At 35.3% G+C, this 27,872-nt stretch overlaps 1 protein-coding gene across 6 annotated transcripts in view; it reads left to right on the forward strand.

Moving 5' to 3' along the window:
* The window catches only part of SENP7 (SUMO specific peptidase 7), a 206,919-nt gene that overhangs the window by 169,865 nt on the left and 9,182 nt on the right, over positions 1-27,872 (forward strand). For 5 of the 6 annotated variants that reach the window (XM_023212207.2, XM_023212233.2, XM_023212243.2 and 2 more), the window contains 7 exons: positions 8,479-8,512; positions 11,794-11,973; positions 16,002-16,270; positions 18,188-18,321; positions 19,773-19,889; positions 22,357-22,479; positions 27,105-27,197. In XM_023212207.2, coding sequence (XP_023067975.1) covers positions 8,479-8,512; positions 11,794-11,973; positions 16,002-16,270; positions 18,188-18,321; positions 19,773-19,889; positions 22,357-22,479; positions 27,105-27,197 — 950 coding nt within the window. The remainder of the gene's footprint in view (positions 1-8,478; positions 8,513-11,793; positions 11,974-16,001; positions 16,271-18,187; positions 18,322-19,772; positions 19,890-22,356; positions 22,480-27,104; positions 27,198-27,872) is intronic. The other variant, XM_023212222.2, reaches the window with a different exon arrangement.

Below are 27,872 nucleotides of genomic sequence, written 5' to 3' on the forward strand. Positions count from 1 at the left end.
AACTTACCATAATTTCATTAATTTAATTCTTCCACTTAGTTTGGGATATTTGGGTTGTCTTTAAAAATTTTTAATTGTTGCTCATTTCAAATTGTCCCAATATTTTACTATTACAAATAGTAGGGGACTGCAAATATTCAATAAGTGTTGTAAAGTGGTCCTAAAAATTAATTGTCAGAAGTCCTGGCCAGGGCCATCAAGCAAGAGAAAGAAATAAAGTATGTTCAAATTGGAGGAGAGGAAGTCAAACTATTCCTGTTTGCAGATGACAATGATTCTATGTCTGGATTCTATGTATATATTTATATATATTGTATATATAAATTTTCTAGATAATAGGATCTCAGCCCAAAAGTTCCTTCAGCTGATAAACAACTTCAGCAAAGTTTCAGGACACAAAATCAATGTACAAAAATCACTAGCATTAATGACTTTTCCATATTCTTTATGTTTGTACAACTTTTCTCAAGGGTAATAGCTTTCCTGTGAAATAAGGTGTAAGCACTGATTAAAAGTTTTGCCACATTCTTCACACTTGTAGGAGTTTTACCAGTATGAATTATCTTACCTACAATCTACAATCAAGTGTGGCAACCATATAAAGGCTTTGTCACATTTTGTACATTTCTAGGGTTTCACACTAGTATAATTTTTTTTTTTAATGTATTGACAAGTTGGAGGTGTTGGTAAAAGCACCATCACATCTTTCAGGTTTGTAGAGTTCCTCTTCAGCATAAATTATCACCATGTCTCTTAAGAATTGAGAACTTATGACTAGGCATGGTGGCTCATGCCTGTGATCCCAGCACTTTAGGAGACTGAGGCGAGTGGATCATCTGAGGTCAGTTCAAGACTAGCATGACCAAGAAGGTGAAACCCCATCTCTCCTAAAAACACAAAAATTAGCCAGGTGTGGTGGTGGGCACTTGCAATCTCAGCTACTCGGAAGGCCGAGGCAGGAGAATGGCTTGAACCCAGGAGGCGGAGGTTGCAGTGAGCCGAAATCACACCATTGCACTCCAGCCTGGGTGATAAGAGCAAAACTCTGTCTCAAAAAAAAAAAAAAAAAGGGAATTGAGAACTTGTTGTAGGCTTTGCCACGTTCTTTACACTTGTAGAGTTTCTGTCCGGTATGAATTATGTGTAATAAGGGTTGAGAACTTCCTTAAAAAGCTTTGTCACATTCTTTATATTTGTAGGGTTTATGTTCCATATAAATTCTCATATTTAGTAAGAGTTGAGGGCTGGTTAAAGGTTTTCCCACATTCATCACATTTATAGGGTTTCTCTCCAGTGTAAATTATCTTATGCTTATTAAGGGTTGAAGAACATTTAAAAGATTTGCCACATTATTTACTATGTAGGGTTCCTGTCCAATATGAATTCTTTTATGTTTATTAAGGGCTGAGGACCAGTTAAAAGCTTTGCCACATTCTTCACATTTGTAAGGTTTCTCTCCAGGATGAGTTCTCTTACACTTAGTGAGGCTTGACTAAACCAGGTGAAAGTTTTGCCACATTGATCACATTTGTAGGGTATATCTCCAGTATGAATTATCTTATGTATAGTAGGGTTTGAGGAACAGTTAAAAGCTTTGCCATATTCTTCACATTTGTAGGGTTTCTCTCCAGTATGAATTATATCATGTTAAATAAGGATTGAGGATGAAATGAAGGCTTTGCCACATTTATCATACTTGTATAGTTTCTTTCCAGTATGAATTTTCTTATATAAAAAAAGGTTTGAGGGGTGGTTAAAAGCTTTGCCATATTCTCTACATCTGTCGGGTTTCTCTCCAGTATGAATTACCTTTTTTTTTTTTGAAACGGAGTCTTGCTCTGTTGCCCAGGCTGGAGTGCAGTGGTGCGGTCTCGGCTCACTGCAAGCTCCGCCTCCCGGGTTCACGCCATTCTCCTGCCTCAGCCGCCTGAGTAGCTGAGACTACAGGTGCCCAACACCATGCCCGGCTGATATTTTTTACTTTTAGTAGAGACGGGGTTTCACCGTGTTAGCCAGGATGGCCTTGATCTCCTGACCTCGTGATCCACCTGCTTCAGACTCCCAAAGTGCTGGGATTACAGGCATGAGCCACCGCACCCGACCTCCAGTATGAATTATCTTATGTGTAGTAAGGTTAGAGGGCAGCTTAAAGGCTTTGCCAGATTCTTCACATCTGTAACGTTTCTCTCCAGTATGAATTTTCTTATGTGTAGTAAGGGTTGAGGACTGGTTAACAGCTTTGCCACATTCTTTACATTTAAAAGTTTTTTTTTTTCTCCAGTGTGTCTTGTCTTATATCTGTTTGAATTTGAAAATTTATGAAAGACTTTCACATACTTATCACATTGAAATATTTTTCTTTAGGTAGTTGTCAAACATTGGTTAAGTCCATTATAACCACTTTTGTGCACCTTATGTAAACTCATCCACACTTTTACAGCCTTTTTTTAACTGCAAATTGTCATGTCCACATTTTTCATATCTTCTCAGTATCACTTTTTAGAAAGAATCTTTTATGCTCTTCTCTGGTCAAAGGTCTTGGACAAAATGAAAACATGTAACTGGGGGTTTGGCAATCGTCTTATGTCTCTTCGTAGTCAAAGGTTTTTTCCTTTGCTCCAGACAGGTGATCAGGTCTGGCTTAGAGACAACAATAGCAAGGAAGAACAGGTTTCTGTAGTTCTCTAACATCACATCCCTATATAAATTCCACTGTGCAGTGTCCAGGCTATGCCACTTCTCGCGGTGGCTCATGCCTGTAATCCCAGCACTTTGGGAGGCCAAGGTGGGTGGATCACCTTGGGTCAGGAGTTCGAGACCAGCCTGGCCAACGTGGTGAAACCTTGTCTCTACTGAGAATGCAAACATTGACTGGGCATCGTGGGGCATGCCTGTTGTCCCAGTTACTCAGGAGGCTGAGGCAGGAGAATCACTTGAACCCAGGAGGCGGAGGTTGCAGTGAGCCGAGATCACGCCGTTGCACTCCAGCCTGGGCGACAGAGCAAAACTCTGTCTCAAAAAAAGAAACGAAAAGAAGATTCATAGTTAATAAAAGCATTAAAAGTGCAATTACTGTCAAAAATTCTTTCAGAAAATATAAGCCTTTAAAGTGAAGAAGAGTATTTATTCTGAAGACAACCATTACAAATATAAAGGGGGTTGTAGTACCTTTACTTGTATCACAGATCTTATTGCACACATTTTGTACTAGAGGAAAACCCTGAAGCAGTTGCTCAAGCTTTGTTCAACATCAGGGAATTTATATTGGAGAAGAGTCCTGCAGATGTAATGAATTTGGAAACACTTTTTTTTTTCCCCAAAAATTACAGCTTAGAAAACACCAGAGAGTTTATACTAAAATATATTTTTGCAGATGCAATATATATGAAAAAATATTTAATTCAAAATTGATTCTATGTAAATACCAAAGAATTTAAAGTAGGATAACTAAGGTACTGACACTTCACACATTATACTAAATCAGAGTGTTGAGTATAAAAACTAACCTACAACTAAAGTTGTTAGATAAATTATTTGTATATAACTTTAAAGGGAGTAGATTTTTTGAAGCATTGTAATTACATTGAAAGTATACTTGTTTCCTAGAAAAAATTTTTTTGAAAAGTGAGTAATGATGTAATACAGCTTTCAAATTACTTTATGCTGTTATTTTATTCCTATTGTATTCACATGTGAAAACATGTGATCGATTGTTGCTGCATTAGAGATATTAGAGATTCTTTTTTATTAGTTGGACATTATTTATGACCTGTTCTATAAAAGAATAAGGAGATTAAAATGTAAGATGCATGATGAAAATGTAAGTGGAGAGGCTCTTTGTAGTTAATTTATATTAAGTATTGTATAAGGTAGGTGTTCAGAGTAATACTTGTCAACATTATAGTGAGAGGAATAAATGATTAATTATAGTTAAAAGTATATTCAAATAAATTAGTATATTAGTTTACTAATTGTACTTTTATGTAATAAAATTCAGTACATTAAAAAAAAATCACTAGCACTCCTATACACCAACAGCAACAAAGCCAAAAGCCAAATCAGGAACGCAATCCCATTCACAGTTGCCACAAAATGAATAAAATACCTATGAATACAGCTAACCCGGGAGGTGAGAGATCTCTACAATGAGAACTGCAAAACACTGCTCAGAGAAATCAGATGACACAAGCAAATGGAAAAACATTCTATATTCATGGATAGGAAAAATCAATATAATTAAAATGACCATCCTGCCCAAAGCAGTTTATAGATTCAGTGCTATTCCTATCAAATTATCAATGACGTTCTTCACAAGAATATGAAAAACTATTTTAAAATTCATATGGAACCAAAAAAAGAAGACTATTTGCCAAGGGAATCCTAAGCAAAAGGAACAAAGCTGGAGACATCATGTTACCCAACTTCAAACTGTGCTATAGGGCTACAGTAACCAAAACAATATGGTACTGGTACAAAAACAGACACAGAGGTCGATGGAACAGAATATAGAGCCTGGAAATAAAGCTGCACACCTATGACCATCTGATCTTTGACAAAGCAGACAAACACAAGCAATGGGGAAAGCACTCACTATTCAACAAATGGTGCTAAGATAACTGGCTAGCCATATGCAAAAGACTGAAGCTGGACCCCTTCCTTATACCATACACAAAAATCAGCTCAAGATGGATTAGAGACTTAAATGTAAAACCCAAAACTATAAAAACCCTGGAAGACAACCTAGGCAATATCATTCTCAATATAGGAACAGGCAAATATTTCATGACGAGGATGTCAAAATCACAACAAAAACAAAAATTGACAAATGGGACCTAGTTAAAGTAAAGAACTTCTGCACAGCAAAAGAGACTATCATGGCACATGTATACATATGTAACAAAGTTGCACGTTGTGCACATGTACCCTAGAACTTAAAGTATAATAAAAAAATGAAAAAAAAGAGAAACTACCAACAGAGTAAACAGGCAACCTACAGAATGGGAGGAAATATTTGCAAAGTAGGCATCTGACAAAGGTCTAATAACTAGCATCTATAAGGAAATTAAATTTACAGTAAAAAAAAAAAAAAAACACAACCCTATGAAAAAGTGGATAAGGGACGTGAGCAGACACTTTTCCAAAGATATACATGTGGCGAAGACACAGATGAAAAAAAGCTCAGTATCACTGATCATTAGAGAAATCCAAATCAAAACCACAGTGAAATACCATCTCATACCAGTCAGAATGGCTGTTGTTAAAAAGTCAATAACATATGATGGTGAGGTTGCAGAAAAAAGGGAGGACTTACACAATGTTGGTGGGGGTGCAAATTAGTTCAATCATTGTGGAATGTAATGTGGCGATTCCTCAAAGAGCTAAAAGCAGAATTGCCATTCGACCCAGCAATCCCATTACTGGTATTATGCCCAGACAAATATAAGTCATTCTACCATAAAGACATATGCATGTGAATTGCAGCACTATTCATAATAGGAAACACATGGAATCAACCTAAGTGCCCTTCAGTGACAGATTGGATAAAGAAAATGTTGTGCATATATGCAGCTAAAAAAAGAATAAGATCATGTCTTTTCCAGGAATGTGGATAGAGCTGGAGGCCATTATCCTTAGCAAACTGACATAGGAACAGACAACCAAATACCTCATATTCTCAGTTATAAGTGGGAGCTAAATGATGAAAACTCATGGACACAAAGAAGAGAGTAACAGAGTCTGGAGCCTACTTGAAGGTGGAAGGAGGGAGAAGAGCAGAAAAAATAACTATCGAGTAGTAGGCTTAATACCTGGACTATAAAACAGTCTGTACAACAAACCCCTATGACACAGGTTTACATGTATAACAGACCTGTACATGTACCCCTGAACCTAAAATAAAACTTAAAACATTTTTTTTATGTTTGGTGGAACACTTCTTAGATTAAAAACTTAAATGTTTAATTATGGGAAAGTGATTTAGTAAAAGTAAATATATGCATGCGAACAAAAGCTGAGAAGAATTCTACAAAAATTAAGACAGTTATGATGGAGAGAACATAAGCAATTAAATTTTTTTTAAGTATAATGAATAACCTAAAAAAGGGAAAAAGGTAAAAATTTCAGGTTTTCATGTATATTCTTTTTCAGACAGTTCAGGATGCACTGTAACAGAAATTAAAGAACTTTTTTTTTCTTTTTTGATGGATAAAGATATAGATAATTAAATTCATTTATTCTCCGTACATTCAGTGACCACCTTAGCATTATTGTAGATACTGGAGACACTGTTCTCACTCTCACAGTAGTTACAATTTAGCTGAATTAGAAAAATACTTATGGCTGGAAATTATTACATAAATTAGAGACATGTTAAGTGTCTATAGTTAGACACTTAAGTTTTTTTTTAGTGTAGCAAATGCTGCAATAAATGTAAACATTGTCTTTCTTAAAAATCTTTGTTGATAGTATGAGAAATTAAGTAATACTATATTCAGATAACTGTACTAGCTATTGTAAGAAATTATAAAATGGCTTTTATTATTAGCTTTATTCTTAAGTTTAAACAAAGTTGGTATGATTTCAGAGAACTAGGTTTACCTTACTGCCACAAAATTTTTCATATTTTTAAATCCAGGAGTTAAGTCTGCTGGGGGTAGGGTTTTAACTCTGCAGAGGTAACCTGTTGGCTTAGTAATTATTCAGAGATATAAATGACTATCAGATCCTTGCCAAGTAGAAAAGTTTGATAGCTCCCGAGCACTTGACGGGGAAAAGTGAGAGAATAGTGTAGCAAGTAGCGGATGGGGACATACAGATGCACTACTTCTACTTTATAATTTGGAAGTCATGGCTGTGCAAATTCTGAAAGGCAAATACTGCTTCTGTTTATTTTTTAGTACTAATGATTTACGTTTGCCAAGATATATTTTATGGGATTAAAGACCCTGTGAAATATGCCAGAAAGAGTTTGGAAAGGGACAGTATACATTAAATATGGTGGCAGTTATGTGAAAGTAACAATAATTAGATTTTGATTAAATTATATAACATTCTTGATCAGAAGCTAGTGTCTAATGATAACAGCTCCCCTTGATTAAGGGTCTTACTAAAGGTGGATGAAGTTCGGTAAGTTACCTAAGTTTACATACTTATTACTTGTGTAAGTGGTAGAGACAACAGAGGCAGGATTTTAATTCCAAGCTCAGCTTTTAGCTAATTATGATCTATTTTGTTTTAGTGGCTGACTTACCTTATGAAATATAGGGTTTTATATTTGTGAAAGTACAAGATGAAATAATTTTTAAATTGGAAAATAAATGGAGTCAAAGTAAACCTGTGGTTTCACTGAACAGTTTGATACTTATATGGAGCTCACGTACCAAGAACATTTTGATTTTGTTTTGTGCTCACAGACCATACCTGATTTGATCAACAAAGTGTATTGAACAACAACAAAACTTAACCAAAGAATAAATAAATAGGTACAAATTGATTTGACATTAATGGAAAAACAAACTTCAAAGCAGAAGTCTGTTTTAGATAGTACATGGAAGATTTAGCTAGGTGCTCCACAATGCTATTATAAAAGCAACTCTTAAGGAAGTCAGATACATACAAAAGGTACCTAGAGAAAATAAGTGTCCTGGGACAGAAGGAGTAGAAAGAGCAAGAACCTCAGTTGGAAGGGAATTCATAACATGAAACAAAGAAAGGTGAATGCTAGGAATGCGGACGGTGGTGTTGCCCACCTGAAAGTCATTCAGGAAAGAGGGTGTTCTGGCTTAGGGACTTAATTTACGTTACCATTTTGACAGCTGGATCACTGTTGTGAATGAAGTTGGATCTATGACTTTTGTAGCCATTTCATGTTAAACAACTGATTTTTCTAGTTCTGCTTTTATGTGGTAAAAGCAGCTTTTAAAATTATAATTGGTAGTTTTGGTACAGAAACAGAATGCTCACATCAGGTGGGACACAAGCCTTTGGACAATTTTAATTTCTCATTATAAATAACATAATATGTTGGCATTTTGGTTTGTTTAGCAGTTTCTTGTGAGTTTGGTTAGTGTGAGTTCATCACCAAGGGAATCATCATCAGCTACTGAGTCAGCAAAGCCAAAAATCAAACTCTGTTTTATGGAATATTCAGAGTCACTGCTACTTAGAGGTCTCTTGATAGTTTCTTCTGGGCTTTATTTTAGTCTTTACATTTTCAGAAAATATTTTGAAAAATATATTTATTAGTCTTACTGGTTTTTGTAAATTAGCATATTGAGAATTAAAGTACATGGGGTCCTTAAAATTTCCATAAAACTAAGTCTTTGTAATGAAATATTTTATTGGCTTATTGATAAAAAGGCTTGAACACTTATAGTGTAGACTTTGAATATGTACTTGTGATTTGAAAAAAAAAATTAATTTGAATAGTAACACATTTTGAGTGATCATTCATTGTTTGCCTTTTAATTTTTTCTTCAGATCACAAAAAAATATATTAAGATCCCATTTCAAGGTAAGTTATTCTCTTATGACCTTGTCTTTTTACTATAGTTCTTAGTATAAATTTAAGTAAAACTAAGTTTAATATTTTTTTACCTTAATATTTTTTAGCAATTCCAAATGGAGTAAAAATGTTTTATAATAAACTTGCTCTGAAAGTAGTATGCTATTGTTTTAATGACTGTAAATCAAACAATATTAAAGGATTCATGGTGATTTCTTGGGGTTAACAGAAATACAGTTTTGATAACAAGAATATTTTGGTATATATAAAAATGGGTAACAATAGTAACTATAAGAAAAGCATAAGGAAAATGTTTAATATTGCACACAAATGTAAAATATTTTTGCATACAGGGCAAGAGAATTTTATACAATTGCATATCTGAGTAAGGGAAAGTAGACTGGAAAATGTACCTGTAACTGATAGAGACTCACACCATTTTCTCATTCTCTTCCCAAGTGAAAACCTTTCAGAATAAGTTATGACACTAAGAAAACCAGTAAACAATAGAGGATAATCCTTTTATATAATGAATTATAAAAAGAACAAGGAAGAAAAACACACAAATGGCACAGATAGGAATTAGAGAAGAGGAGGCTTCTGCTCCATGATTGGAGATGCTATCAAAGTAGCTTTAGTTGGATTAGTTGGATTTAGTTGGATTACACAGATACTTTATGTACAGAATCCAAAACTATGTTATATTAATTGTTCTAATAATTTGATGCTTACTATATCTTAATTATTAAGAATATAAAAGGCACAGAATAAGTATATTGATAGTCCTAACTAGGAAATACCAATGAATTATTAAGGAATAATGTAATATTTGTTCTGTAGAAGAAACAAAAAAAGTCATATGATTTTAAAAGGGGATGATAATTTCAGAAAAGATAGCACTACAATTTATAGTTAAAAGCCTGGGTAACAGAGAAAGCTACCTCTCAAATTCTTGTGATACAAACATCAAAAGTGATATTTTAGATTTTTATAGTTAATATTTATAATATTGCTTTCTTGTTTTATAACTTTTCTATTGCATATAATTTTTAAAAGACAAATTTTATTGTAAATTGTGGAAAAATACTCTCTTCAGTGGTAATAGGTTTATAATTTTATAATGGAAGAAGAAAATATTAGTCTTCTTCCTCAAATCCTGTCCAAGTTCCCATAAATCTTTTTAAAACAAAGCATGTGTATAAAAGGTTTTTGTAGGTGGGAACCTGAGGGTCTAAATGCTTCCTCTTTTTCTATGCGGCTGCAGAAAAAATTGATTTATCCATATTTATATTAGGTATTAATTATGTTTGGCTGTTAGTAGCAATGGCATAAAGGAAATGTTTTATTTTTGCTTCACATAAAAGAAATCCAGAAGTAATCTGAACTGATGTGATGTTTCCTTCATCATCGGGGGGCACATGACCCTGACACATGAGTTGCATTTTTCTATTCTGTCATTCCTGACACATGACTTGCATCCTCAGGTTTGTCTCATGGCCATTATGGTAGCCCATACTCCATCATCGTGTTGATATTTTAGACAGAAAGCAGTAGGAAGGGGAAAACCATAAACAGAGCACATGCTACCAATCTCTTGCCCTTTTAAGGAGACTTCTTGAATGTCCGTGCTACATAACCTTTTCTGCTTACATTTTATTAGCTAGCTAGTCATGACCACACACCCATTTGTAAAGGAAGCTAGGAAATAGAGTTTTCCAAACTGTGTATCTTGAAAATTAGGGTTCGTTACTGAGGAAGAAGAAGAAATGGAAAAGTAGGTAGGCAACTCCCACTTTTAGTATCTGCTATACACCTGTAACAGAATAAACCATATATTGGGGCAGACTTGGTAATGAGGTATACATTTTTCTCATGATGGTGTTAAATTCCTTTTTTTAAAAGATAATCTTTTAAAGTTGTCTTCCTAAAGAAAATTTAGCTTTCATTCTAAACACCAAGAACAATCAGATTAGTAATAGTTGTGTAGATTTCACAGAAATAGTATCAAATGTACCTGTGGGGCTGTGAGCTTCATGAGAAAGAAATGCTGAGTAGTATTCTGAGGGCTCTCACCCTGGTTTTGATTGAAGTTTTGCTGCCAGTTTTTACTGACAGTTTTCAGAATGGAAGAGTTACAGTATGAAGAATAGAATGACTGGCTTGGGAACATTAAGATGACTGGTAAATACTCATCATGGAAAGATTTTCTTATTAAAATATATTCATATGAATCACGGGCTTGGAGTGGGCTGTTAAACTGAGATCTGCTGATTCAGTAGATGTAAGGTGGGGCCTGATACTCTGCATTTCTAACAGTCTTCCAGATGATGCTGATACTAATGTCACAAGCTCAGCTTAGACTACTCTTTGAGTAGCAAAGTTCCAGGAAATAATGCTGGGAGGAATACTAAGAGGTTTGTTTCAAATAGGTGCCCATCTTGGGTTTATGCTTGACTGGTATTTATATTCCAGTTCAGTTGCTTGCTGTCTTGCAGTTGAACTGGGTGACCTTCAGGACTTCTTTAAATCAGTTTTTTTTTTTTTTTTAATGTTTCTTTGAATTAAAGAGTAAAAGTCCTCAGAGGAGATTCCTTTAGCTCCCTAAGAGGGAGAATAATAATTTAGAATGACCATCTAGAAGTTTCGAGAAATAAGACCTGGAGGAATTTTAAAAGAAATGTCTCCTTAGACCATTCAGAACCTCCTAATTTTCTTAAGACTCTTTTGATAGTGGCTCATCTGTATAGTGGAATGCAAATGCCTTAGGAGAAGAAAGATGGGCAGAAATTGGCCTATGATAGCACTTGTAATCTTGGTTTATGTAGTATTGACCAATATAGAAAAGATGGAAATACATAATTTTCTGAGTTATGCTGTGCTTTGTTTTCTGCATTGATAGACTTTTTTTTTTTCCTTTTTGCTAATGATTATCAGAATTCTTGGAGAGAATTCTCTCCAGAGTTTTTAATGCTATGAATATTTAATCTCAAATTTTCCCTCTCTGGTTATAACTGAAATCATATAGTGTGAGGGACTAAATCACTATTTAATTGTCATTTATAATTATTTAGCCCTTCCTAATTGTAACGTGATTTTTTTTACTCTAATAACACTGCTTGGGGCATTTTAGCTAAGGTTAGCAAAATGCACTGGAAATATATTTTTGAAAAAACTTCTATATAATTCTTTTTTTTAAAAAATGTAGTATATTAACAAGTGTCATATAATGTTTAAGTAGCATATTCTTAAATGGATTAATTTTTAAAATTATTATCTTTTATTTCTTTCAGTGTCGCTGAATGAGATTTCATTGCTAGTGGATACCACACATTTAAAGCGGTTTGGGTTATGGAAAAGTAAGGATGATAATCACAGTAAAAGGAGTCATGCTATTCTTTTCTTCTGGGTCTCTTCGGATTATCTTCAAGAGATTCAGACCCAATTAGAACACTCTGTATTAAGCCAGCAATGTGAGTATAAAATGATTTCTAAATTTCAGGATAACTTGAAATTGTCCTATAAATAGTTTTTTCTAAAATAATTTAATAGAATGTTATTTCAGTGAATTGAAATTGATTTTATTTAGTTAAAATAATTTTGTTTCTTAATTTTAGGATAGATTATTTAATTCACGTAATTTCTCCTTATAGTTGTATTCAACCAATTGAAATTCTCATCTAAAATAAAAAGAATAGCTTAAAAAATCTTAAATATTGTTTACCTTGAAAATTGTAAGTTCTTAAAAAAGGAATGTCTTATCTTTTAATCATTTGTCATCTTTGACTACCTTCCTTCCTTTTTTACTTTTCGTCTGAGACAGAGTCTTACTCTGTTGCCTGGGCTACAGTGCAGTGGTATGTTCATAGCTCTGCACGACCTCAAACTCCTGGGCTCATGAGATCCTCCCACCTTAGCCTCCCAAGTAGCCGGGACTACAGAGGTGCAGCACCATGCCTGGCAATTTCTGTTCTTCTTTCTTCTTTCTTCCTCCTACTTCCTCCATCCCTCCCTCCTCCCTCCCTCATTCCTCCTCCCTCCTTCCTCCTCCCTCTCACCTCCCTCCCTCCTCCCTCCTTCTCCTTTTGTTAAAAAGTATTGAAATCCGGCCGGGCGCGGTGGCTCAAGCCTGTAATCCCAGCACTTTGGGAGGCCGAGACGGGCGGATCACGAGGTCAGGAGATCGAGACCATCCTGGCTAACAAGGTGAAACCCTGTCTCTACTAAAAAATACAAAAAACAGCCGGGCGGGGTGGCTCAAGCCTGTAATCCCAGCACTTTGGGAGGCCGAGACGGGCAGATCACGAGGTCAGGAGATCGAGACCATCCTGGTTAACATGGTGAAACCCCGTCTCTACTAAAAAATACAAAAAACTGGCCGGGCGAGGTGGCGGGCACCTGTAGTCCCAGCTACTCGGGAGGCTGAGGCAGGAGAATGGCGTAAACCCGGGAGGCGGAGCTTGCAGTGAGCTGAGATCCGGCCACTGCACTCCAGCCTGGGCGACAGAGCGAGAATCCGTCTCAGAAAAAAAAAAAAAAAAAAAAAAAGATTGAAATATTTTATTAAAATTTTTTTTTTATTTCCATAGGTTTTTGGGAAACAGGGTAGTATTTGATTACATAAGTTCTTTAGTGGTAATTTGTGAGATGTTAGTGCACCCATAACCCGAGCAGTATACACTGAACCCAGTTTGTAGTCTTTTATCCCTCACCCCCTTCCCAACCTTTCCCCCTGAGTCCCCAAAGCCTATTGTATCATTTTTATGCCTTTGCATCCTCATAGCTTAGCTCCCACTTATGAGTGAGAACATGGGCTAATTGGTTTTCCATTCCTGAGTTATTTCACTTAGAATAATAGTCTCCAGTCCTATCCAGGTTGCAGTGAATGCCATTAATTCATTCCTTTTTATGGCCGAGTAGTATCCTATCATATATAAGTACCACAGTTTCTTTATCCACTCATTGATTGATGGGCATTTGGGCTGGTTCCACATTTTTGCACTTGTAAATTGTGCTGCTATAAATGTGTGTGCAGGTATCTTTTTTGTATATTGACTTCCTTTCCTCTGGGTAGAAATCCAGTAGTGGGATTGCTGGATCAAATAGCAGTTCTACTTTTAGTTCTTTAAGGAATCTCCACACTCTTCCATAGTGGGTGTACTAGTTTACATTCCCACCAGCAGTGTAGAAGTGTTCCCTTTTCACTGTATCCACACCAACTTCTATTATTTTTTTCATTCTTTGATAATGAGCATTCTTGTGGGAGTAAGGTGGTATTGCATTGTGGTTTTGATTTGCATTTCTCTGATCATTAGTGATGTTGAGCATTTTTTCATGTTTATTGGCCGTTTGTGTGTCTTCTTTTGAGAATTGTCTATTCATGTCCTTAGCCCACTTTTTGATGGGTTTGTTTTTTTCTTGCTAATTTGTTTGAGTTCCTTGTAGATTCTGAATATTAGTCCTTTGTTGGATGTATAGATTGTGAACATTTTTTCCCACTCTGTGGGTTGTCTGTTTGCTGACTGTTCTTTTTGCCATGCAAAAGCTCTTTAGTTAAGTCCCACCTATTTATGCATTTGCTTTTGGGTTCTTGGTCATGAAATCTTTGCCTAAGTCAATGTCTAGAAGGGTTTTTCCAATGTTATCTTCTAGAATTTTTATAGTTCCATGTCTTAGATTTAAGTCTTTGATCCATTTTGAGTTGATTTTTGTATAAGGTGAGAGATGAGGCTCTAGTTTCATTCTCCTACGTGTGGCTTGCCAATTACCCGGCACCATTTGTCAAATAAGGTGTCCTTTCCCCACTGTGTTTTTGTTTGCTTTGTTGGAGCATTCAAATCTGTAAAGGGGAAATCAAACTGTCACTGTTTCAGGATACAGAATTAATGTACACAAATCAGTAGCTCTGCTGTACACCAACAGCCACCAAGTTGAGAATCAAATCAAGAACTCAACCCGTTTTACAACAGCTGCAAAAAATAAAAATAAAATACTTAGGAATATAGCTAGCCAAGGAGGAATATAGCTTACCTCTACAAGGAAAGCTACAAAACACTGCTGAAAGAAATCATAGACAACACAAACAAATGGAAACACATCCCATGCTCATGGATGGGTAGAATCAATATTGTGAAAATGACCATACTGCCAAAAGCAATCTACAAATTCAGTGCAATTCCCATCAAAATACCACCATCATACTTCACAGAACTAGAAAAAACAATCCTCAAATTCATATAGAACCAAAAAAGAGCTTGCATAGCCAAAGCAAGACAAAGCAAAAAGAACAAATCTGGAGGCATCAGATGACCTGATTTCAAACTATACTGTAAGGCCATGGTCACCAAAACAGTGTGATACTGGTATAAAAATAGGCAAATAGACCAATGAAACAGAATAGAGAACCCAGAAATAAGCCCAAATTCTTTCTTTCTTCTCCTTTTTTTTTTTTTTCTTTCTTTCTTTTTTTCCAAGGATGGGCTCTTGATGTGTTCCTCAGGCTGGTGTCAAACTCCTGGCTTCAAGCTCTCATCCTGCCTTGGCCTCCCAAAGTTTTAATATTATAAGTGTGAGCCACCGTGCCTGGCCAACTACTTTTCTTATGAGTTTCTTGCCCTTGATCATAATCAACTCTGATGGAATTAGCAGCAAAGTTAAATAAAATATGAAAGTCTTTGCCTTCAGTCTTTCCTTTAGTTTCTAAAAAGTGAAATTCACTTTACTTATGTATGTATTATTCCTTTAAGATTCAGTTGAATACTTTCTCATATGCACCTGTAACACTTATCTACATAATATATATACAACTTGAGATATTTTTCAACTTTGTTTAGTCTCGAACTCCTAAAGGAGTTTGAACTACATCAATCAAATTTAGTAAGGTTCTTTCTTACCTGTTTGATCCCTCTACCTTTTCCTACTCTCCTGCACAGTAAAGATGTTAAGTAGTGAACTAAATTTTGTAACTTTCAAATTTGTTATTTTCCTGTCCTAATTACTTCTAGTAGGAAAATTCATGATTAAATAGCAGAAAAGGTGGGGAAAATAGAAACAGCCATTTATAAGCATTATCTGGGTAGAGAATGTCTTTTGAGATCACCATTGAAATGACTGAGGAGAAAATGTAGGAGGTGTTTAATTGGAATACTTTTCTAGTTGATAGATAGAATTGATTCATAAAGGAGGCTAGAGAAAAATAATAATTATTCATTCATTCATATATTAACAAATGTTTACTATTACTAAATGTCAGGCACTGCAGATATAGCAATCAGTACTATTGTGACATTTTAGTGCAGTAGAATAAGAGTCCACCAATTGTGAGTTTTGGTTCTGGATTACTAATGGCCTGCTTTTGGGATATTAATTTGCCTTGGTTATTACCTAAAATACAAAATACTTGGGGTTATATTCCAACCTTACTATTATTAATAATTAAATTACTTTTATTATAATCCTCTTGAAAAATACTATTAATACAAATTATTTTTTCCTTTTGTAGCAAAATCTAGTGAATTCATTTTCCTTGAACTATACAATCCTGTTTCACAAAGAGAAGAATTGAAGCTGAAAGATATGATGATGGAAATAAGTATAATTAGTGGAGAATTAGAACTTTCTTATCCATTGTCTTGGGTTCAGGCATTTCCTTTGTTTCAGAACCTCTCTTCAACAGAAAGTTCTTTTATTCATTATTACTGTGCTTCAACTTACTCTTTCCCTGCTGGTGTTGCTGTTGCTGAAGAAATGAAGCTGAAATCAGTATCTCAGGTTAGCATATCATTAATATAATCAGCAGAGAAGGGGGAGGTTCAGAAGGGTTTATTCATTGATATTTATGCATTGGTATTAGGCTGCTTTCAAATGCTAAATTTTGTGAAAAGGGCACAGGAACCAACCCAAAAGAACTCCTGTTGCCAATGCTGGAACAATTTGTTAAACAAAATCAATGACAGCATGGGATTGTAACCAAATAAAAAATAAATATTCATCTATATTTATATAAATAGATAGCTGAGTTAGTAAATGAATGAATAAATAATACATGGTGGATATGGGACAATTATATCTTAGAAGAAATCCAATTAATAAATGAAAAGGAGTAAGGGAAATATAAAACCACCAGTAGAACATATGTTTGTGATTATTGCAGTCAAAGTCCACTGACAGATGCTAAATTTAATAAGTAAAAATTTAAGTAGAAACAAAATATATGCATAATCTCAAAGTCTCTAGCATAAAATATGTATTAATTATGAAAAGAAAAGTAGTAACTTTGCAGTGGAGAAACCTTGTAGACATCACTTTAACCAAGTTATCAAAGTGGACATCACCAATAATAAGACATACTGACATAACACACCCCTTCATATCATGCACTGAGATCACTTCTGCGGTATTCTTTCCAATAATATGTAATCTCAATATAATTATGAGAAAAATGAGACAAATCCAGTTACAAAATAATTGACCAGTACTCTTTAGAATTATCAAGGTCGGCCGGATGCAGTGGCTTACACCTGTAATCCCAGCACTTTGGGAGGCCGAGGTGGGTGGATCACGAGGTCAAGAGATCAAGACCATCCTGGCCAACATGGTGAAACCCTGTCTCTACTAAAAATACAAAAATTAGCTGGGTGTGGTGGCACACACCTATAACCCCCGCTACTGGGAGGGCTGAGGCAGGAGAATCGCTTGAACCCAGGAGGTGGAGGTTGCAGTGAGCGAGACTGTGCCACTGCACTCCAGCCTGGTGACAGAGCGAGACTCTGTCTGAAAAAAAAAAGTATCAAGGTCAGGAAAAACAAGAAAAGACTAAGGAATTGTAGGATCCTGTAATAGAAAAAGGATATTAATGGAAAAGAGAAATCAAAATGAAATCTGTAGTTTAGTTAATACTATTATGCCAGTGTTAATTTTTTAGTTTTGGTCATTGTATTATGGTTGTATATGAGAAGATTAGGGGAATTTGGGCAAGGTTGATTTCTTTCAACTCTTCTGTAAGTCTAAAATTACCTTGAAAACAATAGTAAGTTTTAAAATGCTATGTTTATTTTTATAGGAGGTTGGTAATATACATGTAGCTTGTATATCTCTGCCAAATAGTTCTAGAAAGAAAAGAATTTATTAAGAAGCTATGGCATACTCATCTACATACCTGTGCACATGCATGCACATATGCAGGTTTGGCCGGAGGCTAATCTTCTATTCAAAAGGCCTTTAGAAAGCCACATTAGTGTTAAAATATAAGACTTCATCTCTATCTTTATGTATAATGTCAACATTTTGCATCCTAATTATATTGTATATATTTATATATTTTCCATTTAATGGAATTACATTATTATAAATGTAGCTTCTTTTAAATTTTATTTCCTCCTATTTATTACATTTTTTGACCATTTTGAACTGCAAAATTGTTATATTCTTCTTTAATTCTGTAGTCCATATCTGTAAACAGTACTTCAAGTTAATCTTTGACCATTGTTTATACAATATCTTTTCATCACAAGTATTATTTTAGTTTGGTTATATCTGTAGAAAATCTAAAAGTATAGATATGACTCATATAGATTTTTAAAGTCACATTTTCTCTTACAATAGACTTGTAAGAGAAGTCTTTGTTTTGACTTTGTTCTTTTGAAAGTTATGATGTTTGAGACCATTTTCCTTGCCACTTTCTGCCAGCCCTCAAACACAGATGCAGCCAAGCCTACTTACACCTTCCTGCAGAAGCAAAGTAGTGGTTGCTACTCCCTTTCTATTACATCTAATCCAGATGAAGAATGGCGAGAAGTCAGGCACACTGGACCTGTTCAGAAGTATGTTCTGTCATAGCATGTTTGTAATAGATGGGCATATTAGTAGTTTTTATTCGTGTTGCTGCTTTTCAGTAGTTTAACTTTTGAAATGTTTTAAGTTTTACTTTCATGCTGATAGTTAGTAATGGAAATAGGGTTTTTTTTTTAAAAGAAATTATGAGGAAGTTAAAAAATGTATTAAGAAAACAATAGGTGCCATTTTACTTACTTTGATGTCAGTAAGACATAAATGGCAGCCAAAGTGTCATACTTGATAAGATTAAAGTGTTTATTAAACATATTTGAATAGCAATGTATGATTTTAAAAATTCTACATTCGTTATCTGAATATATGATAGGGAAAATGAAATTGCTTACTAAAATATGCTTCAATTTAAGGTACTTTGGAGTTTGTTACAAGTTCTCTTTCGGAAATTGCTTCTTTGTTCATATTTCATCCATGTCTTCTCATGGTGCTAAGACAGAATATGGAGTCTGTGCATTTAATGGTGATTTCTATACCTCCATGTGATTCTATTTCTTTGTTTTGAAGAAAGATACTTGAAAGAAAGACTAGGATAGGAAAATAGCCAGTAAAATAGAAACCATCATATTAGCACTCTAAATTTACATTTTCTTTTTTGATTTAGGTGCCATGGTACTAAGATTAAATCAGTGTGGATAACTCTTACCATTCTGAACCTTTCTGGTGCAAGAAGTACACATTATACCTTCATTACTGACTACATTTTTCATTGAGTATTGCTCTACCTATTCCAAGATTATAGCCAGGAATTCACAACTGGTCTTATTTCTAAGCTTTAAGAGAGAATGCCAGCAGAAGGATGACTAATTAGTTGTCATCTCTTCTCTACTACTTTCTGGTTGTGATTAAATTATTTGTTTCCTTTATGGTCTCTTAAGTTGTACGTGGCAGGCACTTTGTTATGGGGAGACTTCCTCCTTAGCTCCCATGTTACTTCTTTTTTGCCCTGCTGCTGGTATAGCTTAGCCACCAGGAGCAGAACACAATTTTGACTGCTAGCTTTTCTGAAAGGAAGGGAACTAGTCTTGAGGATTCAAACTTAGAAAATGGAGGAAGGAAAAGCTATTATTTTATTGTATCAGTTTATTGAAAGTTAAAAATTACGAAGAAGAGAAGCATCTTCAATGATATAACTGATTGTGAGATAAAAACCTATTGATTAGAGACTAATTGAGATAGTAGCCTATTGAGACTAGCCCACATGGAAAGTATTGGAAAAGAAAAGATAATACTCAATGGGAGTACCATTAGTAGCTTGTGAGGATAAAGGAAGGAAAATATCATTGTTTATGCCAGGTCAAATGTTTTTTACCCTACAGATTTGAGTTACAGAATACCACTGCCCAGTTATTGTTTCATATAAGAAATCTCTTAGATAATAGGATATTCAATATCAATATATTTTAACTTTATTTTTACTTTTAAGGTTGATTGTATATCCTCCACCACCTACTAAGGGGGGATTAGGAGTAACTAATGAAGATCTGGAGTGTTTAGAAGAAGGAGAGTTTCTTAATGATGTAATCATTGATTTTTACCTTAAGTAAGTACAATGATAAATGATCCTATGTTTTACAGATTTCACTGAGAAACTTAAATGTCTTTATCTCTGAATTATTTTAAATCCTGTTAAAAGTAACCTGCCAAGATTTCAGATTTGGAAAATTTTTGCTTACCAAGGTTTTCTAGAATTGACTAATTCAGTTTCATTGCTTCACTTACTGTGGATGCTATATAGTTAAGAAGAGTTGCTACTTTTTAGTTTTTTTTTCTTTAGCTTTTGTTAGTTTTTGATATACATTTCTTTAACGATTGTATTATGGTGGTGAAAGAAGTTACTTACAAATCATTTCGGGAACTAAAAAAAAGCAGCTCTATTTAGATATCTGTTGTATCTTTTTTTTTTTTTTTGAGATGGGGTCTCGCTCTTGTCACCCAGGCTGGAGTGCAGTGGCACAGTCTCGGCACACTGCAACCTCCGCCTCCTGGGTTCAAGCTATTTTCCTGCCTCAGCCTCCTGAATAGCTGGGATTACAGGTGCCCACCACCACACCTGGGTAATGTTTGTACTTTTAGTAGAGATGGGGTTTCATGTTGGCCGGGCTGCTCTTGAACTCCTGACCTCAGGTGATCTGCCCGCCTTGGCCTCCCTTAAGCACTCTAAGAATTAGCTATCATTTTAAGAATCCATATCACTTAATTTCTACCCCCCCAACTTTTTTGTATAGCCAGAGCTGCAGGAATTGGTATGAAAACATTTAAAACTTTATGCAAAGGAAATTTGCTTCTAGCCGTCATTTTTTACTGTAGCTCTAGACCTAGATTCCCAACAGTTGATGGAGATATCTCCTAATTATTTTACACATCTCTCCCAAACCAAATTTACTATAATCTTATCTAAGCTCTGTTGTTTTACTAATAATACTAGTAATCTTTATTCCAGTGACTCATGTCAAAATCTCACATTGTATTTACAGACGTTGTAGATTTCATCTTTAGGAATTAAATGTGGGTCTCTTTTATATCTTCCATGTTTCTTTTTGAACGTATGGAATACAGCTATAATTGTTCTAATATTCTTTTCTGCCAATTCTAACATCTCTGTCAGTTCTGGGTTCAATTGACTGATTTTTCTCTTCATTATGAGTCATTTCTTTGTTCTTTTGCATGTCTGGTAATTTTTTGATTGGGTGCTGGATATTTTTGTATTTATAAATATGCTTGAATTTTGTTTTGGAGCACAGTAAAACTATTTGGAAAATGTTTCATGCCTTTAAGATTTGTTAGATGAGGCCAATAACTTAATCTTACTACTGAGGAAAGACGTTTTTGAGTACTCTACCCAATGTCTCAGGAATTACGAAGTGTCCAGTTCGGCTGATAGGAACAGGCACCATTCTTGGTCTCTGTGAATACTTGGTATCATTCTCTCTAATCTTTTTGAGTAGTTCTTTCCCTATCCCTGGGTACTTTCCTCACGTACATTCGGGGATTAATACTCTCCTAATACTTGAAGAGGACTCTCTGCAGCTGTCTGGAGTTCTCTGTATAGCTCTTTCCTTTCTAGTATTCTGATCTGCAAACTCTAGCTGCTCCATTTTTAAAAAACAATCACACATTTTCAAGCCTGCATAAACTATAAAGAATAGCAGAGTTTTCTAATTATGAAGCGGTTAATTACTAAGCGATTGAATTATAAGCTTATATGGAAGGATTGTTTTAGTACAGAAATGGACTAAGAATTTAGAGATGAATCATATCACACAGTTATTAACATTTTTCTAGATTTATTTAGCAGTGTCATAATTTCACTTTGATATTTGAGTATATGATTATTTGATTAATATTTTCTACCCTCACTCCTCTGGATTATAGGCTCTACAGGGGCAGGTACTTTATTTTTCCCCTCTTGTTTTGTGTCTCTAGTGTAAACATGGAGTTTGGCACATGTTAGGAATTTTTAAAGTTTTTAATTTTTTTTTTATTTTTGAGACAGAGTCTTGCTCTGTCACCCAGGCTGGAGTGCAGTGATGTGATCTCAGCTCACTGCAACCTCTGCCTCCCGGGTTCAAGTGATTCTGCTGCCTCAGCCCTCTGAGTAGCTGGGACCACAGGCACACACTAACACACCCAGCTAATTTTTGTATTTTTAGTAGAGACGGGGTTTCACCATGTTGGTCAGAATGGTCTTAATCTCTTGACCTCGTGATCTGCCCGCCTCGGCCTCCCAAAGTGCTGGGATTACAGGCGTGAGCTACCGTGCCAGGCCACATGTTAGGAATTTGATAAATATTTGTTAAGTAAATGAATGAATAAGTGGGTGATTTCTGCTTTACATGATGAAAGGCTAGGTAACTAACCAAACTGAAAGCTGAAATTAGAGGAAACTGCAAGATTGCTTTGAATCAAAATAGATAAAAAACAAAGATTTCCAGAACACATAAGACAATTGGGGGAAGACCAAGTAAAATCTAAAAATAATTTACTTTTGTGGGGTTACTGCTTTACAGGTATCTTATATTGGAGAAGGCATCAGATGAACTTGTTGAACGAAGTCACATTTTTAGTAGCTTTTTCTATAAATGCTTGACAAGAAAGGAAAATAATTTAACAGAAGATAATCCAAATCTTTCGTAAGTTAATCCTCTAATGTACTTAAGTTTTAAGAGAAAATATACTATTTTTATGCACCTAGTAAAGTGGCTTCTTTTTATAGTATTTCCTAGAGTAGGCAGTACTACCGTTTGTGCAGGTCCTGGGTCTGTTTGCCATGAGAGCCATTTCCCATTCTTCCACTGTTTGCTGCCCATGACAGGGAGGCTGACCCTTGCAGTCTGCATTTCCAATTGCTTGTCCCTGGGGGAAATCCTGGAAGTTGGAGGGCAAGGAAGAAAGCAGCTGGGTTATTTCTTCCCTACTCCCTTTGCACTGGGAAATGATTCTGACAGTGGCTGTATTTCCTCTGTGAGTCCACCTCTCACAGGACAGTCCTGCTATAACTCCAGCTTCCATGTGGAGGTACTGCTTCTTCTCTTTGCCCTCTACCCTACAGGTACAGCAGTTTCCTCCTCTGCTAATCTTTGGCTGTCTCACTGTCCCCGTTTTTGGCTTTATGTTTTTTTGTTTTTCTTTTTTTGTCAATGCTGTAGCCAATTTCCTGCATTACATTCTATGTGTTATATAGGGTTGTTTTTGTTTTCCTGGTTGGACCCCCAATGACAGACTATTTAATTAAACCTGTGCTACATTATATGAAATACCGTGTTTGTTTGCATAATTTAGCTGATTTTTGCCCAAGTATTTTTTTGCTTAATACTAAAACTGGAGCAGTGGCTAGGGATAGGCAAAAAGGAGGTATTTCTTAGACAATAGAAACTTGGATAGTTGTTGCAACATAAGGCATTTCTCCCCTTTCCCCATACTTAACAATTTGTATGATAATCTGAGTAGACTAATGATAAAACTGAGTTATTGTTATTTTAAAAGTTAGCATAAACGTTTCTCTACTGTTTTACAATTTACAATTCCATGTATTGACATTATTTCAGTTTTTACTATCATGACAGTACCTTTTGATAGGGCATATAAACTGTATCCCAATTTTTCAGATGAGGAAGCAGTCTAATGAAGATTAATACATTTTACTTAAGGTGAACAGCTAGTGAATGGCAGAACTTGTTGGTACTTAAATCTTTACCTTTTAACTTCTAGTCCAAAGTTTTTATTGTACTAGATTGCTTTAAAAAAATGGCTATGAGAGTTTGATTCATCTCATTAAAATAATAGGAATAATAAATAAGTTAGAAGAGGATTAATGGATAAACTGCTTGAATTTGATATATTGTTGGAAAAAGAGGGTAGGAATAGAGAGACTAATTAATATTTATTGAGTGCCTGCTAGGAACTAAGACAGTGAACATAAAGTTATTTGATTCTACAGTATTATTGTCATTGTCTTTATAAATTGAAGCTTAAAGGAGTTATATAAGTTTTTCAAAGTTGGATATAGCTTTCCAGTTTCAAAGTTCAACTCTTTCTGTTGTTCATAGTGTTGTGACTGTATAATTAATGGTCTAAATTGGGATGCTTGTGAGAAAAATAGGAGGCTCTGTCAGTGGGTACACTAGACAACGTGTGCATATACCAGGGCTTTCCTAGACAGACTGGGATGTATGATCAACTCCATTTTGAGAGTCTTTATAGGTCTAGAATTTGTCCTGATGGACAAGACCTGCCAGGATCAATTAAGGAGAAAACTGCAATTTGAAAATATTTCTGATAATCAGGGCTAGTGGAGAGGGATATATGGAAGGGGGAGATTTATTAAATAAATTAGATAACATTTCTGATGCTCTCCTGTTCTGTTTCATGTATGCAGAATTTAATGATTGGTACTATGCACTTAATCTCATGTTTTATTTTAAGATTATTCAATGTAGAGATTGTGAATTTTGTATACTCACCTTCCTACTAAGGAAATGAAAGTAGATAGATTCTGCTATATTACGGAGTTTTTTCAAAAAACAGATATTATGTACCTGATTATTATATACATAATAAAAATAAAGTTACGTGAGTGGCATCCTCTAGGGTAAGATGCATAAGATACTAACATACACACGCACACACACACACCACACACACGAATGTGTAAATACTAATGCTTGGTCTGTTAAGCATTCACACAATTTGATATATCAGACCGAGCATTAGTGTTTACACAAAGAATCTCTACAAATCAGTTTTTAAAAGTCATCAGAGCAGCAAGAGATATGAATTTTAATGGCCAGTAAATCCACACCAAAAGGCTCAAACTACTAGTGTTAAGAAGCTACAGCTTCCTTACTATACTTTATGAGATCCCGCAAGATCTGGCTTCTTTCCATCCCCTTAAACTCATCTCATAACATCGTTTCCTCTCGTTCACCATACTTAAGTTCAACCTACCTCCTTTCCACTTTCAAATGTGCTGACCTCTTTCCTGTTTTCTGCCTGAAACAACTTATCCTCGCATTTAAAAAATTTGTTTCACAGCATGATCTCTAATCATTTTATTCGTTTGTTTGCTTCTTCATTTTCTGTTTCTCATTTGAAGCTCTATGAAGTTAGGGACTTTATCTTATTTTCCACTCTATCCCCAGTGCCTTGTTCAGTGCTTGGAACATACTAGGAACTCAAAATACGAGATGATAGCAGTGCCTGTTATTGATTACTGAGAGAACTGTTAGACATTTAGTTGAAGGTTTTCTACACAGTTAGGAACTGAGAATAGGAAATTATGTTTGGCCCCCATATTCTGCCCTATCCTCCTTGCCTCATTCTATGTCTAATACATTCTCAATCAAATAAGGTTAGCATAATCAGGAAATCGACCAAATACCAATATAAAACTGGATGTCTGTCCTTAAGATTTTCAAATAGAAAACAAATTAACAACAGACTACGCACTAGTTGAAAGTAATTGTTTATAGTCATTATAATGATTGGGTCCTTCTGAAATGAGAAAATTCAATAAACATGTGACTTTGATTTTTTTGTGTGGTTAATCTTCCACATAGTGTCCAATTGCTGTCAAATCTTTTAGCTCATTCTGGATCCTATGTTACTGCTAATGTTTACCCATATGGTTTTGTTTAGATATTATTCAGATGAACAAGATGGGGCAATGATTTCAGTTTCCTGTATGACTTGATAAAAATTATATAAGAACGTAATGGTTTGCCTTTTTTTCCCCTGCAATAAGAGTTCCATCCAAGGGACTGAGCCAGAAGTCGCATATCACCTTTATCCCCCTGTTAAATGTCATTTTATTCCTTCCTAAAACCTTTCTTTTGACAAACTTGGTTTTATATCCTTTTAACTCCCCTGATTAGGTAAAGAAAATAAACTAGTGTTTGTGTGTATGCAAGCCAACCCTGTTGAAGGTGGCTGTATCAGATGCTTTAATAACGGGGTCCCCAACCCCTGGGCTTCAGACTGGTACCAGTCCATGGCCTGTTAGGAACCAGGTCACTCAGCAGGAGGCAAGCGAGCATTACTGCCTGAGCTCTGCCTCCTATCAGATCAGTGGCAGCATTAGATTCTCACAGGAGCACAAACCCTGTTGTGAACAGTGTGTGTGAGGGATCTAGGTTGCGTGTTCCTTTTGAGAATCTAACTAATTCCTGATGATCTGAGGTGGGACAGTTTCATATTGAAACCATCCCCTTGTCCGTGGAAAAATTGTCTTCCACAAAACTGGTCCCTGGTGCCAAAAAGGTTGGGGACTTACTGCTTTACCGTAATTCCTTTGTACCTCTTATGACACATTTTAGTTATTTGTTATAGTTTTTTCTGCTCGTATTAGATTATGAATCCTTCTAGGGCAGTGTAGGTGACTTTCATTATTTGTTTTTAGGAACCTAATACGTATTTGTTGAAGAAATAAAAGGAAAGATGGATGAGTAGTAGGTACCTTTAACGTCGTCCTGTAGTTTCCTTGTGTATGAAAGGAAGGGAGATGAATTTTATTTTAAAGAATCTGAGAATAAAAGCCTCATTTTTCCTCCTCCATTAAGATTTTTAATTAAATTAAATTAACTGATTAATGTATTTTTTAGAGATAGGGTCTTGCCTCGTTACCCAGGCCAGAGTGCAGTGGTGTGATCACAGCCTCAAACTCCTGAGATTAAGCAATCCTCCTGAGTAGCTGGGACTGACTGTTGGTGTACGTCACCATCCTGGCTAATTTTCTTTATATTTTTAGTGACAGGAGTCTCACTGTGTTGCCCAGTCTAGCTTTGAACTCCTGATCTCAAGTGATCCTCCCACCTTAGCATCCCAAGTAGCTGGAATCACAGACATGAGTCACCACCACACTCAGCCCATTGAGTTTTAAAACCTCCCTAATGACAGATATAACAGTTGGAGAATTCTGTTAAGGTTTAATGACAGTGTTTTATATCATGCCCAGATGGAACTAAGCAAAATAAATAGATTTAACTGTGTTTATACTAAGTTGCACAGCAGGTTTTGGAATCTAAAAAGCATTTAATAAATTGCTGCCTTTTTTCTGTCCATTTCATTATTGTTTATAGTTATTAAATTTAAGAATAACCAGGGGTTACTATAAGGGGATACATTTATAATGTGTTAAATATTATATAGCTTAAAGAAGATGACTAAATAAACTAAATTTAAGATATTTCAGTATATAAAAATGGCTCTTGAAGTCCCTGACTTAAATGAAAAAATTTTTATATATCTTTCATATTCTCAGAATGGCACAGAGAAGACATAAAAGAGTAAGAACATGGACTCGTCACATAAACATTTTTAATAAAGATTACATCTTTGTACCTGTAAATGAGTCGTAAGTATTTCAGATTATTTAAGAACATATTGGAAAGAATTCAGAAAAAAAATTTTATGGTATTTTTAGATTCATAATCAGTAAAAATTATGGGCACATACATCTCAGGTATTATTATTATTATTTTTTTAATAAAAGTAGCTAAGGCAATGAATTCCTTATCTTGGATTTTGGTTTGACAATGGTTATGTTGTAAAAGTAGTAAAAAAAAAAAAATAAAGTGACAAATGACCACAAGACTATAATGACTGAGACATTGAATGTTTTTTTTGTTTGGATTAAAGAAAAAAGTTTCTAAATAAAAGAAATAGTTTTGACTGAATCTTAAAATACTTAAGAAAACAAACTCTTTGGCCGGGCGCGGTGGCTCAAGCCTGTAATCCCAGCACTTTGGGAGGCCGAGACAGGCGGATCACGAGGTCAGGAGATCGAGACCATCCTGGCTAACATGGTGAAACCCCGTCTCTACTAAAAATTACAAAAAACTAGCCGGGCGAGGTGGCGGACGCTTGTAGTCCCAGCTACTCGGGAGGCTGAGGCAGGAGAATGGCATAAACCCGGGAGGCGGAGCTTGCAGTGAGCTGAGATCCGGCCACTGCACTCCAGCCTGGGCGGCAGAGCGAGACTCTGTCTTTACAAAAAAAAAAAAAAAAAAAAAGAAAACAAAACTCTTCA

The sequence above is a fragment of the Piliocolobus tephrosceles genome, chromosome 2 (genome assembly GCF_002776525.5).
Source record: "Piliocolobus tephrosceles isolate RC106 chromosome 2, ASM277652v3, whole genome shotgun sequence".
Classification (NCBI taxonomy): domain Eukaryota; kingdom Metazoa; phylum Chordata; class Mammalia; order Primates; family Cercopithecidae; genus Piliocolobus; species Piliocolobus tephrosceles.